Genomic DNA, 17,762 nt, shown 5'->3' on the forward strand with positions numbered 1-17,762 from the left:
TGGTAGAAAATCATGGAGTCACCACTGAGCAAGGAAAGACCCTTACGCCTCATATTTCTTAGATAGGCTATGAGATCAACACTTTTAGTTTGCATGCACTGATACTGCCACCTCTACAGTTGCTAATATTCTGGCCACTGGCACCCTTTCTACATGGGACAGCAATTCAAGTAGCTCTCCATACTGGCAGTGAATTTTCAAACACCAGATGCTGGTCAAGCCACGTTGTTTTCCAGGAAAGAGAAGCACATCTTGGTTAAGTGCATGGTTTTAAGGGTCAGCTTTACAACACTTTCTGTACCTGGTGTTCCTTCATTCTCAGACATGCTTCTTGATTAGCAGAGGGTTCATGCTAGTGCCACTCTTTCTGCAGGACAGCAGGCCAATATTGTTCCCTTTGAGCATATATCTCTGCCCTAGACACTGTGTCTCTAAAGTGACCATTGCCCTTCTCTGGATTTATCATGTGGCAGCATTCTGCCATGCTGCATTTGAGATTGCAGATGCTTTGGGTGCAGCTGGGTAAATACTCTCTTTTTCTGTTCTGAAACATGGCACATCCACTTTCTCTGAGGTAACAAAGAACTTTTCAGTCATGTTTTCTTCAGTCTGCTTTCAACTACTTACTATATTGTTTCTCTTTCATATAGTCTTTGCTGAAGTTTAACAAGACATTGAAAAATGTGTTAATTGCCTTCCCACATTTTTGCCTGGGCCGTGGACTCATTGATTTGGCCATGAACCAAGCTGTGACTGAAGTATATGCCAGATTTGGTAAGTAAAGCCAATGAGCATCACACTACACCAGCATCATGTGTCCCGGCCTTGAATGAGAAGGCTGGAAGTGTTACCTTGGAAATTTAGTGGCTATTGCGGAAATTCTCCACAGTGCAGTAATCTGCATTGGAAATTGACCTATTCATTCAGTGCCAGACTGAATGGGTCATAAGACTGCAGTCCTTAGATCATTACAGGAAGATGGATTATTTAATTTAATTTGAATATTTCACCAGCCCTCATATGAATGCTCAATGTGGATGCTGTTCTTCAGACCCATTCTCTTGGGATACAGCTGTATTTGAAATCTGACAAGTAGGGGCTGTTGGACCTTTGGAAGACCTCTCCAACACAATCCATTCTATGATTCCTCATTAAAATAAGTCAGATATTAGAATCCATCCATTTTTATTCAGAAAATGTGTCTTTCACAGAATCCAAAATAATTCATCTGCTGAATTTTCAAATTGGTGCATATTCAGAGAATTTATAGTAATTTTTACTCCTGTGGAGCTGAGTTTTGAGTGTATTTTCTTAAAAATATTTATAAACTCTTGGAAAACAAAGACATCGCTTGATCATGATGAAATAACATACAGATTTGAATCCTAAATCACTATGATTTTTTCAGCAGTAAAAAAACCCCAAACAACCAAACTTACATTCTGACACTTTCTCTAAAGGTGAGGAGCATGTTTCCAACCCTTTTCAGTGGGACTTTGTTGGAAAGAACTTGGTTGCCATGGCTGTGCAAGGGGTTGCATACTTCATTCTGAATCTCTTTATGCAGCACCGTTTATTCTCCATGAGATGGTATGTCTGAATGCTTGCAGTAATGTTTCTTTAGCAACAGGGTAAGTGTCTATTATGCTCCAACTTCTCCTTAGTTCTTTTGTCTCTGAATTGCCAGTTTGAAAAGCTGTAGCCTCAGAAGTACTGATATGAACTATGAGCCTCACACCCCAAGACAGAAATTCCAGTCCTTGGCACAGAACAGCTGCAGTCCAGGTGCTATGCAAGTTTCCCCTCCCTGCTCTCCCCCAGTGAAAGCTACTGCCTTTCCAGCTGTGAGTGGGCATTCGCTGGCACCGGAGACTGACAACAAATTGCTGCAATTACAAAAATCCTGCCCTACTCAAAGATGTGTAAAAGACGTCTCAGTAGCTATTGAAGAGGAGCCAAAGGATAAAAGCTGTGGCTGAAAGGCAGATGAAGTCATAGCAGCGAGTGACAGAGCATGCTCTTTTGAGCAACTACCCTTTCAGTATCTAGAGATTAGTTTTCAAAGGTCAAGGGGTCTTCCAACAGCAGGAATGCTCCAGCCAATGTCACAGTGTGAATTTTCAATCCTATTGCTTCCACCAGCCAAATTTTGGACAATAATTAGCCACTGTTTCACACTGTTCTTTTACCTGCATCTGTAGCAAGTGGTTGTTTTTACTTGGGTTTTCCCAGGTTTGCTGGGCCTGCCATGCCACCTATTATTGACGAAGATGAGGATGTTGCAGAAGAAAGAAAAAGAATTATGAGTGGTGGGAACAAAACAGATATCTTGGAATTGCAGGATCTGACCAAGGTAAAATTTTGAGAATGAAGCAATTTAATCTAGTGTAAATTTATTCTTTCAGAATTTGTTTTAGCTATGCTGACTCAAAAGCTGCCTCATGCCTTAGAAAATAACAAGCTGCTTCATTTGATGAGTAATCAAACCACTGGGAAGTCCAATGAGGGTAGTGCAACCTTCCCTGCTTAAGTTTTGTCTCTCATCACCTGAAATGACTGTTAGTGGTTTCTGCTAGCGTCCATTTCTCCTGCTGATTTATCTTCTTTTCAGACATGGAAGGCAGCTGGAAGCAGGCAAACTTGAGCTACAGAAATACAAAGCCTGCACATATTGCTGGACTCTTTAATGTATAAGAGACTTATCATTCTTCAGGCTATCCTGCTGTATGGTTCCACTTTAGTTTGATATGTCAGAGCTACTCAGGTCTGTCTCCAGCTGCTAAAGATGAGAAGTAAAAGGCTTCATGTAGAAACTTGTATTTTAGAGATCATAAGAAGTTTATTTAATGTAAATAAATATCTGACTTTGCAGAATGCTTACTCTTTCTAATTTGTTTATTCCTTCTTGAGCTGTTTCTAAAGTTGCTTCAGGCCAATAACATTAAACTAAAAAATCCAGAAGATTTGCTTTGCTATGGAAGTCTTGAAATAGGATGTTTTGGTTTTTTTTTTCCTTTGTCTTCCCCTGCCCTTTTAGATCTATGCAGGTAGGCACAAGCCTGCAGTGGACAGACTGTGTCTTGGCATCCGTCCCGGAGAGGTATGTTGTCCAATAACACTAGGTTACATTCCATGGATCAGTTCCTATTTCATGCCCCTGCTGGTCTTCAGGTTGGAAATACTGAAGAATGTGATAAATTTTGTAATTTAGTGCTTTGGTCTTTTGGGAGTGAACGGCGCTGGCAAAACAACAACATTCAAAATGCTGACTGGAGATACTGATGTGACATCTGGGGATGCTGTAGTGGCTGGCAATAGGCAAGTACCTTATAAACCACCTGGGGCAGTCTATTTACCAGACTAGATGTGTCCAGATCATAGTCTCAATGACCTAGCAGCTTTTTTCCAGTGTCGTGGCTCTGAGAGAGACCAAATTTAACACACACTGGCACTTTACTGTGCCACCCATCTGTGGCTAAGTTACAGTAATGCTAACAGTGGGACAAACGTACTGGATGTAGTAGGAAAAGCTGAAATGTAAGATAATCAGGCCAACAAAGCACTTGGGTCAGAGTTGTGGGACTCTTCCCTGGCTGTTTGTAGCATCTTGGTTTCACACAGTGCCGGCATAATGTCACAAGTTAATATGAGATGATGTGGTACTTATTTACTTTAGTTTACTTAGTTTGGTTCCAGCTTCTGTGTCTTGGTTTGTTGGGTGTAGTTGGGATTTGACACTTTGTCCATTCATGTGATTTGAACAATAGCTATTCTGTTGCCATGGTCCTGAGCAGCTTGCTCTAGCAGCTCTGCTTGAGCAGGGTGAGTGGACAAGATGACCTCCAGAGTCGTCTTTCAATCTTAACTGTTCTGTGATTCTGTACTTCTCTGTACTACTACTACTAAAGAAGTGTTGGACTTGTTTCTTACTTGTCTGTTCCTACTCAACATACTCTGGCATGAAACTGATCTTTTTTCTTCCAGAAATAAACACCATTTGTAAAAAAAAAAAAAAAAAAAACAAAAACTCATTCGCTGTTCAAATAATTTCTTGCTAAGTTTGCCTTTACTTAGATAGGAAACAGGTAAAGGGAAATGGACTTGCACTCAACCAGGACTGACCTGAGCTAGGTGGAAATGCTTTCCTTGCTACTCTGTACAGAAAGACATTGTTAATAGGATATCATATCAGGAAGACTTCATTCTCCCCTTACAAAAGTTACTGCCCCAGGAAAGAAAGACTTTCCTCAAACTGTCTCTCTCGGCCTTAATGCTGGTGTTATAGGACTAAGATTTGTTTGGGTTTTTCCTCCAGCATATTGACCCACATTTCCAACGTCCACCAAAACATGGGCTACTGCCCTCAGTTTGATGCTATTGATGACCTGCTCACAGGAAGAGAACATCTCCACTTGTATGCACGCCTGAAGGGAGTTCCGGCAGAGGAAATCAAGAGGGTAAAGCAGTCTTGCTTTTGACTTCTGTGTAGTCAATGGTGAATCATTAGCTGGGCTCACAGCACACCAAGGGCTGGGCATTCCCAAATGGGCATGCCATTCTGTGTTTTGAAGCCATAGGGGTGGTTCCTGTCATTTGGGAGGTTAAGTACAAGACTACATTTCAAATGCAGGTTCTTAGGTATACTTAGTTTACTTAGGTAAACTGTGGTGCCAACCATGGAAGGCTAAAGATACAGCTGCTGTGACTCAGAACTGTACTGGTTGCAGTTTTGTTCTTGTCTTCATAAGATGCAAAACATGAAGAAGATTCCAGAAGACGATTTAAATTAATGTACAGATAGAAAGTCCACAGTTGAGACTGGTTCATGGCTTTCCCTCAAGAATTCACATCATCACAAATATTTTGGACTCCCCTACTCCTGCTGTAAAATGAGCATGCTAAAAGCCATGGGATTGTTGGAAGAGGGTTGTGTCAGCACCTCTGTTGGCTGTGGATCACTTGCTGTGTGACAAAGGCAGGCTGTCTGTTTGCGTCATAGGTTGCTGAATGGGGCATCCAGAAGCTGGGCCTTCCTATGTATGCAGACCACCTGGCTGGTACCTACAGTGGTGGCAACAAGCGCAAGCTCTCCACTGCTATTGCATTGATTGGCTGCCCACCACTCGTCTTGCTAGTAAGTGTCATGGTAACATAGCTCTGTGATGGCTGTATGTAACACCAAAAAGCTGTGTGCTAAGGAAGTACAAGGACTACTATGACAGTCTCGGCAAGCTCCTCTCTGCCCTTGACTTACATGTCTCAAGTGTAATTTTGGGTAATTTCAGGGATAGACTAGGAGGCATAATAGGCTCAGGGGTGACCTTATTGCTGTCTACAACTACATGAGGGGTGATTGTGGCCAGGAGGAGTTTGCTCTCTTCTCTCAGGTGGCCAGCGCCAGAACAAGAGGACACAGCCTCAGGCTGCGCCAGGGGAGATTTAGGCTGGAGGTGAGGAGAAAGTTCTTCACTGAGAGAGTCATTGGACACTGGAATGGGCTGCCCGGGGAGGTGGTGGAGTCGCCGTCCCTGGGGCAGTTCAAGGCAAGGTAGGACGTGGCACTTGGTGCCATGGTCTAGCCTTGAGCTCTATGGTAAAGGGTTGGACTTGATGATCTGTGAGGTCTCTTCCAACCCTGATGATACTGTGATAGGTTTCTAATGGACCCCAAGGGAATATGAAAGAAAGATCTTTGACAGTGAATGGCTTGAGATAATTATCTATCATTCAGACAAATGTGAATGTAAATCCATATCTGGTTTCAGTCTGCCTTTTCTTGTCAGAGTATAGATTCATATAGATATTCAAATAGATCCTGATCTTACAGCATATACTCTGCTGCTTTATCCTTCAAAACAGAGGAATCTGTAATAGCTTTGGAATAAATTCTACAAATTTAGATTAAACTATACAAATGCTGATCAGTGAGTAGAACACTGCCTCTCTCAACATAAATTCTGAATGCAAATGCTACAACAGTTATTTAGATTATACTGTAAAACCATAATTTGTATGCTGAAAAAGAAACCTTTTGATAGTGTGGCTATCAGATTTAATGTCTTTACATATATTCTGCCTGTAGTAAACATACAAAAAAAACTTCCCATAACTTAAGGTAAAATGTTGAATGATTTTTTTCTTCAATGGAAAAAAAGAAAAAAAAAAAAGCTTTCTTCTTAACCAATTTATGCAGGACTACATCCTTAACTGATGTAAATCAGAATAATTTCAACAGCTGCTTGGATTGAGAAATGTGTTCTATATGTTCATGTGAGTAAGAAGATTCCCTGGGGAAGATTGACTCTCCTTTTGCAAGATTTGTTGCCCCAGAAGAGGGAGATTAGATTGGAAATGTCCATCTCTGTCTAAAGCTAGGAGATTCTTTTTTTCTCCAGTATATTAACCTCTAATGCCCACCAAAATATGGGAGCCAAACTTGATGCAATTTGGTATTACCACTACTCTATGAGACTCTTCCCATTTAATTCTGGTTTGGGTCCTAAATGGTTTTTGTTCTTTACCATGAGGGTAGTGGAACACTGCAGCAGGTTGCCTGGGGAGGTGGTTGAGGCCCCATCCCTGGAGATACTCAAGGTGAGGCTGGACAGGGCTCTGGGCAACTGGATGACCTATTGAGCTTCCTTCCAACCCAGCCCATTCTATGGTTCTGTAATGTTACAAATGCTTACATTTTTGACAACTAATTCTGCATTCCCTTCCCTGCAGCTGTCCCCTGCACATATAGTGCTCTATTCCTACCTGCAGTTTCTTGTGCTTGCCTCCTTTCTGCTTTGTGCCAAGAAGTCCCTCAGTCTCCACTCTCGTGTGCTTCTCAAGTTTCATGCGCTGTCTCAAGGTGTGGATTTCAGTAGGGACGCAGCTCTGTGCTAAGGACCAAGAACACAATAACTTGATTCTAAATAAATTTTCTATTTTTGTATCTGCTTCTCTGAATATCCCTGCCCTAACATTGCTCTTACAGGATGAGCCAACTACTGGGATGGACCCGCAGTCCCGGCGCCTTCTGTGGGACTCTATTGTCAGCGTGCTCAGAGACAGACGAGCTGTGGTTCTAACCTCACACAGGTAAAAATGGTTAGAGTTCAGAATCCCAGAGCAGAGGAAGTTAATCTGCTGTCTTTAATCTCAAATATCTCTTGTTTATTTTGAAAGTATGGAAGAATGTGAAGCCCTCTGTACCCGTTTAGCCATCATGGTAAAGGGTACCTTCAAATGCCTGGGCACAATTCAGCAGCTAAAGTACAAGTAAGTAGAATATTTTCATGGGCAAACTTAGTGTGCATGATAGGTACCATTCTTAATACAGCAATCCAATCTGAAGAGCTATTTTTTAAATAAACAGACCCCTTTCTAGGTGCAACTCTGTGTAGACAGTGGTATGCTACATATTACTTCTGCAGGGCACAGGAAGAGCTTCTTACAAAACTAGATCTTGTGCATTGTCTTTCAGATGCTGTTATTGTTTTCATAGCTGCAGAAAACAGATTTCCTTCCAGAATAACAAACCTATGTCTTCACTCTAATTCCATACGCCTCCCAGGTTTGGAGATGGCTACATTGTCACTCTGAAAATCAAAGCTCCAAAGTCAGGGCTGCCTCCAGATCCTACTCCTGCTGAGCAATTCATACGTGTGAACTTTCCAGGGAGTTTACAGAGAGAGAGACACTACAACATGCTGCAGTATCAGATTTGTTCCTCATCTCTGGCTAAGATTTTTCGGTTAATAATCTCCAATAAGGAAAATTTGCATATCGAAGAATATTCTGTGTCTCAAACAACTTTAGATCAGGTGAGTAAAACCAAAAAATCCATAACAAAGCCTGTCCATCAACAATCAGGCAACAGAGCGTATCCAAACAACTGAAGGACCAAGCGTTTCAGACTAGAGAACTATGTTGCACCTTTTCCCAGGCAGAATTCCCAGACTTCTTATCAAGGTGGATTAGATGTGAAACTTGTAACTAATTCTCTATGCCATTTGAAAGCTGGTGAGAGTGATTCCCAAATGGCAGAATTCAGATAACCTTCTGGAGCAGCAGTCTGAGCAAAGTCAGCCACTCAGAGTGAGACTTACTCAGCTGGGAGGAAGTTTAGCTTTAAATTGGATGCTGTGGTGCTGGGGATGGTGTGATGGCTGGCTAAATGGTTACATTTCTCTGTCATACACTTTTATACAGGAGCAGTCAGACACACAAAACCTGGAAAGTCCACTGGGGCTGTTGGCAACACCCATCTACTAGATGGCATCAGCCTTATCTGCCTGCTTTCCTAAAGAGCTAGGGGTCTGCACATGCAAAACTGCACCAGACAGGAATGTTGGAGAGACATTCCTGCCTGCCTTACAGCTTCCTCTGAAACATTCTGTCTCTCCCATCACAACCAAACTCACATTGTGCAAGCTATGCAAAGCTTGCTGACCCCATGTCCTGCTTAAGGAAAAAACAGACTTCAGTTACAAGTGCATCCAAAGGAAGGACGTTGCAAGAAGTTTATCAAAATAAAGAAGACATACACAGGGTCTCTGTTCATGCTTGCAGATTCCTTGTTCTGTCTCCTCCCTGCAGAGAGGCCAAGAGGGTGCAAATGTACAGAGATACTCCAGTAACTCATACTAGTTAATGAGATAGTGACAATTTCTTTCCTCACACAGGTTTTTGTGAACTTTGCTAAACAGCAGATGGAGGATGAGGACATTCCTTTGCATCCCCGTGCAGCTGGAGCCAGCCAAGAAACAAAGGTGTCCCCTGCTTCATGTCAGCAGGTGGTTGCGTAGACTGGCACTTTCTATACGGTGTGCGGACAGTGCCATACAAGAGCAGAACAAGGGTAAAATAAAGCTTCCCATACCCAGTATTGTGTTGACTTTTTTGCACCTTTCTGAGCACTGTGCTCATAACCACAACAGCTCTAGCAACAGCAAACTTTGGCTGGTCTATGGAACACAAATGCCATAGTAAGTCACAAGAAGAGAAGTATCATTCCTCCATGTTGGCATGTAAAGAACATTGAAGATGGTTTCTCTATCAGGTTCTTTCAGTCTGGTGGGTTTTTCTTGCTTAAGTCAACTGTTTCTAGTCAGCAGAGAGGTCCCAAGGCAGAGCTCACTGTTCAGCTTGAAGTGGATTCCTAACATCCTGAGTGCAGGAGACACAAGGTCACAACATCAGTGACTGATTGTGCTAGGCTCTTTCTTTCACTGTCTCACCAGCTGCCAGTGAAAACAGATGCTGTCTCAGCCAGAAGGGGAAGATTAATTCAGATCTCAGACCCAGGCGAGAAATGTGCTTTTATCTTTAAAAAAACAACAAATAAACCCAAGCTAATCCTAATGAAAATTGTCTCACCTCCAAGTTTCTCAAATAGAAGCAGAACGCCATAACGGAGATGAAAAGAAAAAGGGGGTATGTCCAAATCTGCCAAAAGTTTTGTTTCTTTCTCTGGAAAGAGAGATCTTTTTTAATAAACAAGACCAACTTTTTTCTTTTTTCCTGTGTCTGGACCTGCAGTGGCTGTATAGTGTGAATAGGGTATGTGCTGCCTTCCTTCTCAGAAGGAAAAGTTCCACCTGCTTGTACTCCACCCTGCACTCAGTGGGAAGTCATTTGACATATAGCTCTTTTCTCTGCTTCACGGTTAAACTAGCAGAAAATGAACAGTACTGAAAACAATTCATAAGGATAGATTGCTTCAGTTATAAACCAGATACAATAATTTCTAAGAAATCTTCTCCAACATAACTTATACAGAAATAAAACCTGGGGCATGTCTTTTCCCTTTGTTATCTTTGTTTTCTTCAATTGGTGTAGATTTAAAAGAACAAAAAATATATATACAGGGACATTCCTGCTTTTGACTGAACAAAACCTGAGCGAAAGACCACAGTATTGAGTGGATATACCACATCTCCTATTATGCACTTGCCTCATACAAGATTGAGCATTATAAAGGTTTGCTGAAAACAACTTTAAAAGCAACGGGGGAGAGGAACCTTAAAGAACTGGGAGAAACACCTAGCCCAAGCTACCTGGATAGTGAACAATAGAGTGTCACCCAAGCAGGTCCAGCTCACTTGGATCTGTTACGAAAGGTAGAAGGTGACAGAGTTCCCACTATTCGTGAAAAGAATCTGTTGGGGAAGACTTTGGATATCCTCCCCTTCAGGTGAGACTACACCTGTCTGAGGGGTGGTTCCTGCCAAAGTACTTGGTCATACATACTGGATCATGCAAAATAAAATGTTGAAATACTACATATTCCACAAAGGAACTTGACTTTAGCTGAAAGAATGTAGGTAAAAGGTGTTATGAGTTCTTTTGCAAATAATTGTGGTGACCATAAAACCCATGGAGAACATAAGTATGAACCCTGTGAGTCCTAAGAGTCCTGCTCCATCCCATTTACTGAAGAAAACACTTGACTGTTTCCTGAACCTCTGAGCTTGCCAACACCTGAGACAGATGGAAATGAAGAAATGGATGGCTGGGAAATGGAGGAATGACTGAAGCCTGGACAACTACTGTTCAAGACACTGGTACTGTCCGTAATTAGATGGAATGACTTGATACTCCAATGGGAATTATATTAAAGGGGTGGCTTGTGGCTATTTCAGCTGGATTTCTAGCTCAGACATAAAAAAAAAGGAAAAGAGAAACTTAGAGAAGAGTATTGGAATCTCTAAGTGGAGAGGTGAACACTCCAGGGATAAGCCATGAAATGACACCAATGGATAAGTTAATATAATTTCATTGGAGCATCAAAAGCTTTATGTCTGGAAGCACAGCTTGGATCTTCTGTTTTGCTGCTTCTGCTGCAAACGAGGATATCAGAATGTGTTTGTGTGGTTTTATTTCCCTAGGGTGGACTATAAATCACAGAACTGACTCTTTTCACCTGCGCCATCAGACAAATGTCAAAAGAGATTTGCCAGAACAGCTGCAGAGCAGAAGAGATTGCTGCTCCAGCTGCATTCTCCTGGAGAGAAAGGGCTACAAGGTGCTGCAGGTAATGAACACCAACCTGCTGGCAGCCTTTCACCACTCTGCAGGACCAAGCCCTCCTACAGCATTAAAATGGATGTTCTGGGTTACTGTTGGGCTTTGGAAGTGCCTTTAGAAGGGACAAACAGTTTGCAGAGTAACGCCAACTGCAGAGGAGCTCCCCAGGGCCCTTCCTTGCTCACCTGCATTTTGATGCTGCTCTTGTACTTTCCTTCCACCTCAGAGAAGGCAACAATGTCACAGCTCCATGTCTGGAAGGGAAAACAGAAGCTTCCCTTTGCAGCTGGCAAAGCAGAGCAGATCTCAGCAGGATGGACTTTCAGCTGCTGTGCTCACAGGGAAACTCCCAGAAGCAGGTGCAGCAGTGATGGCTGCTGTCCCTTGCCTGTCTTCAGGTCCAGCTGCAGGAATCTCTTTGCTACCCCAGTAGCAGTTTCTGTGTCTCCTTTCACAGCTGCCTGCAGTACCAGTTTGATCATCAGCAGCAATGTCATGTTCAGGTAACTAGGCTGTCACTGGGAGAGTCTCAGTCCGTGCAGAAGTCCTGCACACTTCTACTCAATTTGAGAGGTGCATCACACAGCATGTGCAGCTGCTGTGACCTCAGTCATGGGCAGTGTCTGCCCAGGGAGCCTCTGCCCTTAGGGCTCTTAGGGACATTTCTGCTGCACAGGCAATGCTGAAGGGGGCTCATCAAAGGGAGCCTAACACACAGAGGGATAAAAGCTCTTGCTGTGCTTTGCCTCTTCTAAGCTCTCAGGACAGTGCCTGTTTCAAGCCTTGTTCATTTCTGAGCACTGATTTGGATAAAGGTGGAGCTTGCCTTGTGGTTTAGATCAATTCATGTCACAGAATAACACAGTGGTGGGGTTGGGAGGGACCTCCAGAGATCATTGAGTCCAAGCCTCCTGCCAGAGCAGGGTCACCCAGGGCAGGTCACACAGGACACATCCAGGCCGGTTTGGAAAGCGGTGCAGCCCTCCGGACATTTGCTTTTCTTTACTGCTCCACGGCCACAGTGAATTGCTTTCTTGGTGTAACTTTGTAGCTGTCTTCTGTCTCCATTGCTGACACTGCCCCGAGTTTGGGCTCAGACTCCTGTAAGGTCTGCGGGCAGGGGCTGGGCCATGGCAGCCAGGCTGGAAGCCAGGCAATGGGGATTTGTGCCCTGCAGAGGAGACTTTGGGCTGAGCCAGGACAGGCTGAAATGCTGTCAGTTACAGAGGAGAGTGCTCAGAGTCACCAGCAGGTGACTCTGGCCAGAATGAGGGCACCTTGCTGTGGAGCTGCAGGGGCCAAAGCAAAGAAAGGAGCCCCAGGAAGTTGGGGCTGTGAAAGGGCTACCAAGGGGAGGGCCAGCAACAGCCTCCAGGGCTGAGGAGAAAATTCTTTGGTGTGAGAGTGCTGAGGACCTGGAGCTTCTTCCTCATGGTCTTACTTGTGAGCTACTGCTTCTGGGACAAAGCTACCTGCTGACCCCAGGGACCCAGTGCCTCGATGCTGTTTTCTTCTGCTGGACCACTCTCCAGCATGGGACTCTGCTCCACCAGCCCCTGCTGCAGGGATGCCCTTGGGGCCATGGGGAGTTGTGCTTTGCTGTCTGCCCTGGTCTGGCTTTGGGGGCTGTTGGCTGTTTGAGCTCCCGGCAGAGGCCCCATGGTGTCCATGGGGGAAGGGCAAGGCAGACCAGGACAGCCTAGGCTGGGCTGAGGCTTTCATGAGAACTGGTCACTGTTCTGGGGGGGGTCTCCAGGGTCTGAACCGTGGTAGGTGCAATCCTGAGCTCATTCCTGACCCCACTCCCATCCTCCCTTGTGGGTAGCTAGGGCCTGGCGGCCAGAAGATATCATGCTGTACAGAAAGATAGGGCCCCTCTCTTTATTGCCATAACCAGTAATATTTAGTTAATGATGTAAGCAGACGGAAATGATGCATTATTCCACACTATATAACCCAGCGTTGCACAATGAATAAACACCATTTGCTTTCCACCGCATCGATGTCTGGGCTGATGGTCCAAGTGGCCGAGGATGAGCCGCCGTGTTGTTACTGAACCAGGTCACTGCGTGTCGCAAGGCAGCACTCCCTCCCCCTTACTCTGTAATCATGGCTCTGTGCCCCACTGCCTGGGTGACCTCATAAAGCTTGGTTGAGCTGAGCTGCTGAGGCTTGGCTGGTGAGGAACTGAGAGTGGAGCTTCCGAGCTTGTGGGATGGTGAGATCCTCTCATAGATTGTGTCTTACTAGATGCCATGGAATACCTAGAACAGAAAACTCCTAACAGCTTGTATTATATACACTCTGAATTTAAACTCCTCAGCTAAGTTTAGATTTCTCTGTGGAATACACTGGATTTCACCATTCTCCTGCATTACCCAGTAGGTATGACCAGGATCTTCAGCAGACACCACCCCTTGAACAGGTTTCCCTTTGTCCAAAGGAGAAAATACCCAAACAGTTTTCCGTAACAGGTTCTTCTCACATACAACAGAAACTTCATCACCATCCACTGTTGGTACCAACTTTGATTGTGCAGGTCTTGCTCTGTTTAATGAACCTCTACTATTTACCAAACAGGTTGCTTGTGCTAAATGCTTGTCCCAGTTTTTCAGAGTTCCACCCCCCCATGGATTTCAGGGTGGTTTTCAGCAAACCATTGTAGCCCTCAGTCTTCCCTGAAGCTGGAGCATAGTAGTGTATGTGGTAGATCCACTCAATACCGTGCTCATTGGCCCAGTTTTTCACAGGGTTGTTCTTGAAATGAGTGCTATTGTCTGACTTGATTCTCTCTGGAGTTCCATGTCTCCACATGATCTGTCTCTCCAAGCCAAGAATGGTGTTACGTGCAGTAGCATGTGGAACTGGATAGGTTTCCAGCCATCCGGTGCTGGCCTCTACCATCGTTAGCACATACTGCTTGCCAGAATGAGATCGAGGTAAAGTGATGTTGCCAATCTGCCATGATTCACCATACTTGTACTTTGACTATATGTCACCATATCATATGGGCTTGATCCACTTAGCCTGCTTAATAACAGTGCAAATGTCACAGTCATGGATGACTTGGGTGATAGCATCCTTGGATAAGTCAGTTGATCTATCACATGCCCATTGGTATGTTGCATCTCTGCCTTGATGTCCAGATGAATTATGGGCCCACCGAGCTAAGAACAGTTCACCTCGTTGTTTCCAATCAAGGTCAAGATGAGAGCTTGCATCACCTTGAGAAATCTTAGCAGCTTGGTCTGCCTGCTAGTTGTGTTGGTGCTCCTCAGTGACTCTGCTCTTAGGCATGTGTGCGCCTACATGCCGCACCTTCACTGGAATTCTCTCCAGCCATGCATCAATGTCCTGCCATAGATCAGCACACCAAATAGGCTTTCCTTTCCTCTGCCAACCATGCTTCTTCCAGTCCTTTAGCCAACCCCACAGAGCATTGGCTTCCATCCATGGGTCAGTGTAGAGGTAAAGGATAGGCCAATTTTCAGCCTATCCTTTTCAGCCACATCGAGAGCAAGTTGGACAGCTTTTACCTCAGCAGACTGACTGGATTCTTCTTCGCCATCTCTTGCTTCAGTAACTCTACCGGTAGGACTCCACACTGCTGACTTCCATCTTTGCTTGTTCCCAACAAGACAACAGGAACTATCTGTGAACAAAGCATAGTTCTTTTCCTGATCAGAGATCACCATAGAGAGGAGCTTCTTCAGCACGGGTTATTTTCTCCTCTGGAGGTTTGGTACAGTCTGTGCCTTCCGGCCAGTTGGTGATCACCTCCACCAGACCAGGTCAATCAAGATTACCCATTTGTGCTCGTTGGGTTATCAAAGCCATCCATTTAGACCAGGTTGCATCTGTGGCATGATGCGGTGATGAACCTTTGCCTTTGAACATCCAGTTTAGAACTGGCAATCTGGGAGCTAAAAGCAATTGTGACTCAGTTCCAGTTGCTTCGGAAGCTTCTCTCACTCCTTCATAGGCTGCTAGTATCTCTTTCTCTGTTGGGGTGTAATTTGCCTCTGAACCTCTGTAGCTACAACCCCAGAAACCAAGTGGATGACCATGTGTCTCATTTAGAGCTCTCTGCCAAAGGCTCCAAGTTGGACCATTGTCACTGGCAGCTGTGTACAGAATGTTTTTAATGTCCAAATCAGATCTCACAGGTCCCAAGCCCACTGCATGGACTACTTCTTGCTTGATCTGATCAAAAGCAGCTTGTTGTTCAAGTCCCCACTCAAAATTGTTTCTCTTACGAGCCACATCATGCAGAAGTTTGACGATTTGACTGAAACCAGAAATGTGTAGTCTCCAAAATCCCACTGCACCCAGGAAAGATAGAGTGTCCTTCTTATTGGTGGGAATAGCCATGGTGGAGACTTTGTTTATCACATCCTGTGGAATGTGACAGTGACCATCCTGCCACCACACTCCCAGAAACTGAATTTCTCTGGCAGGTCCTTTGACCTTGTCTCTCTTAATGGCAAAACCTGCTTGCAGCAGAATGTCATTGATTTTGTTACCTTTCTCGAAGACTTCCTCAGCAGCTTGGCCCTACACAATGATGTCGTTGATGAATTGTATGTGCTTTGGAGCTTTACCTTTCTCCAATGCATTATGGATGACTGAGTGTGTTGCAGAGGGGGTATTCTGATACCTATGCCTATTTGGTGGAGGGGAGAAATTAATTGGGGTGAGATAATATTATATGAAAATATATATTTATTAATTCAATATTCTGAACTCTTGCCACCCCCAACCACTGTATATTAATATTAAAGTTCAGTACACAGTTATGAAAACAATTTAGGATGAAATACTTACAGGAATTTGTTTTAACTAGTAGACATTCAAACTATATACAGAGAGAGGAGTTTTCCCTGCAGCTTAATGCCATTTGGGATCTTTGTGTTATTTGCCCAGCAGAGCCGGCTGAAACTCTTTCTGCTCTATGGTAGAGGCAACTTATATTGCAGAGGTATTAAAGCTTTTACTCACAACTCTTTAACAATTATTAATCACCTTCCGGGGCTGTGTCACAGCCTGTGTCTAATGTCCAGTTCTCCAGGGTCTCTGCATGTGGACTCTGAGGCTGGAATCTTCCCGGCTTGAGGGGAAAGGATAAGTCTTCCCAGCTTCTGGGGAAATAGGTTTTCTCTAACCTTTGTTCTCCTGGCAAAGAGGCAATCTCTGCCTTTGGTGCTGCTGGCCCGTTCTGGATGCTGTGTCCAGGAATTCTCAGCTGGCAGGATTTCAGGAGGATATCGTGGTGTCTCTGGCACGGTTGTTCATGGCTAGCAGGCCGGGTGTACGTGTGCAGACAATCCAGAATCTGCTTCCTGGTTATCTCAGCGGCAGGCAATGATAGGCAGAGGGCATGCAAAGTGTTCACGGATGCTGGGAATCTGAGCTCTGTAGGTAAAGGCAATGCAGGATCTGGTCCTGGTAGCAATAGTGTGCAGATGTGCATGGCTGCCTTAGGAGGCTATAGGCCCCTTATATATATATATGTATATATATATGCAGGCTTAAATGAGCTCTGCAAGAAAGGTACGCAGGCAGGTGAGCTGCGAATGAGTCAAAGCATGAGGTCTGGGCCTCTGAGCATTGGAGCTATGCAATGGTGTCCAGGTGTGAAGGTCTGACTGGCTGAGTGCTGCAAGTGAGGGTCAGAGTACGTGTCTGAGCCATGCAGGTGAGTCAGAGCGGCAGAGCTCTGCAACGGGGTCTGAACTGAGCACGTTGTTTACCTGTGCACCCCTATTTATTGAATGTGGGCCAAGATTAATGGGCCCTTTGGCCACTAGAATGACAAACAGGTTGACAATCAGCCAAACCTTACCATAATAGGCAGAAGGCACTTGCCTGGACTTTCCCAAATATGGGGATCACCTCCCACTAGAACAGGTGGCCTTGAACACCTTCAAGGAGGGAGCAGCCACAACTCCCTGGGCAACCTGTACATCCTCATTGTAAAGAACTTCTTCCTACCATCTAGTTTAAATCTCCCCTCTTCAAGTTTAAACCCATTACCCCTCATCCTGTCATTACAAGCCCTTGTAAATAGTCTCTCCCCAGCCTTCCTGTAGGTCCCCTTCAGATACTGGAAGGCCACTATAAGGTCTCCTCAAAGCATTCTCCTCTCCAGGTTGAATAGCCCCAATTCTTGTAGCCTGTCTTTGTAGCAGAGATGCTCCGTCCCTCTTATCGTCTTCATGGCCCTCCTCTGGATCCAATCCAACAGTTCCAAGTCCTTCTTGTGTTGAGGGCTCCAGAACTGCACACAGTACTCCATTCTTACCTACCTTCCTCTTTTTTTGAATGCATTACTCCTGGGCCTGGAGGAGGTGATCCTTGAACATTGGCCAGCTTTCCTGGGTCCCGCTTCCTTCCACATTTTTTTCCTGTGTCCCTGCCAAGGAGGTCTCTGAAGAGTTGAAATCTGCTCTTCTGAAGTCCAGAGCAGTGAGTCTGCTATTGTGCTAGTTTGAGGCTAGCTGGGATATTTTGGTGAGAAGAATTAGATTATAGGCTGTGAAAAGGAAACAATGGTGATGTCCACTTCACTCATAGTCTTTCTGAGATGTATAAAAATGAGAACACAAATACAGATAAGGGAGTCACTCTCTCTCTGGGGCTGCATGAACTTCTCTCTAACCTAACCTGCTGCCTGTGTGACTAATCCTTCTGCTTCCTAACCCCCCCAGCTGACCCTCCAAACTACCTTAAGTGTAAGGCAAAGTCTG

The 17,762-nt window shown here is 44.6% G+C and overlaps 1 protein-coding gene across 1 annotated transcript in view; it reads left to right on the plus strand.

Annotated features, from left to right (window-relative positions):
• Window positions 1–8,843, plus strand: part of ABCA4 (ATP binding cassette subfamily A member 4) — a 110,718-nt gene extending 101,875 nt beyond the window's left edge. The window contains 11 exon segments of the mRNA XM_064148254.1: window positions 651–774; window positions 1,461–1,590; window positions 2,233–2,353; window positions 3,038–3,100; window positions 3,212–3,318; window positions 4,316–4,457; window positions 5,000–5,134; window positions 6,983–7,086; window positions 7,174–7,266; window positions 7,562–7,811; window positions 8,673–8,843. Coding sequence (XP_064004324.1) covers window positions 651–774; window positions 1,461–1,590; window positions 2,233–2,353; window positions 3,038–3,100; window positions 3,212–3,318; window positions 4,316–4,457; window positions 5,000–5,134; window positions 6,983–7,086; window positions 7,174–7,266; window positions 7,562–7,811; window positions 8,673–8,795 — 1,392 coding nt within the window. The 3' untranslated portion in view covers window positions 8,796–8,843.
• Window positions 8,844–17,762: the final 8,919 nt, after the last annotated feature.

This window comes from Pogoniulus pusillus, chromosome 8 (genome assembly GCF_015220805.1).
Source record: "Pogoniulus pusillus isolate bPogPus1 chromosome 8, bPogPus1.pri, whole genome shotgun sequence".
In the NCBI taxonomy this organism is placed as follows: Eukaryota; Metazoa; Chordata; class Aves; order Piciformes; family Lybiidae; genus Pogoniulus; species Pogoniulus pusillus.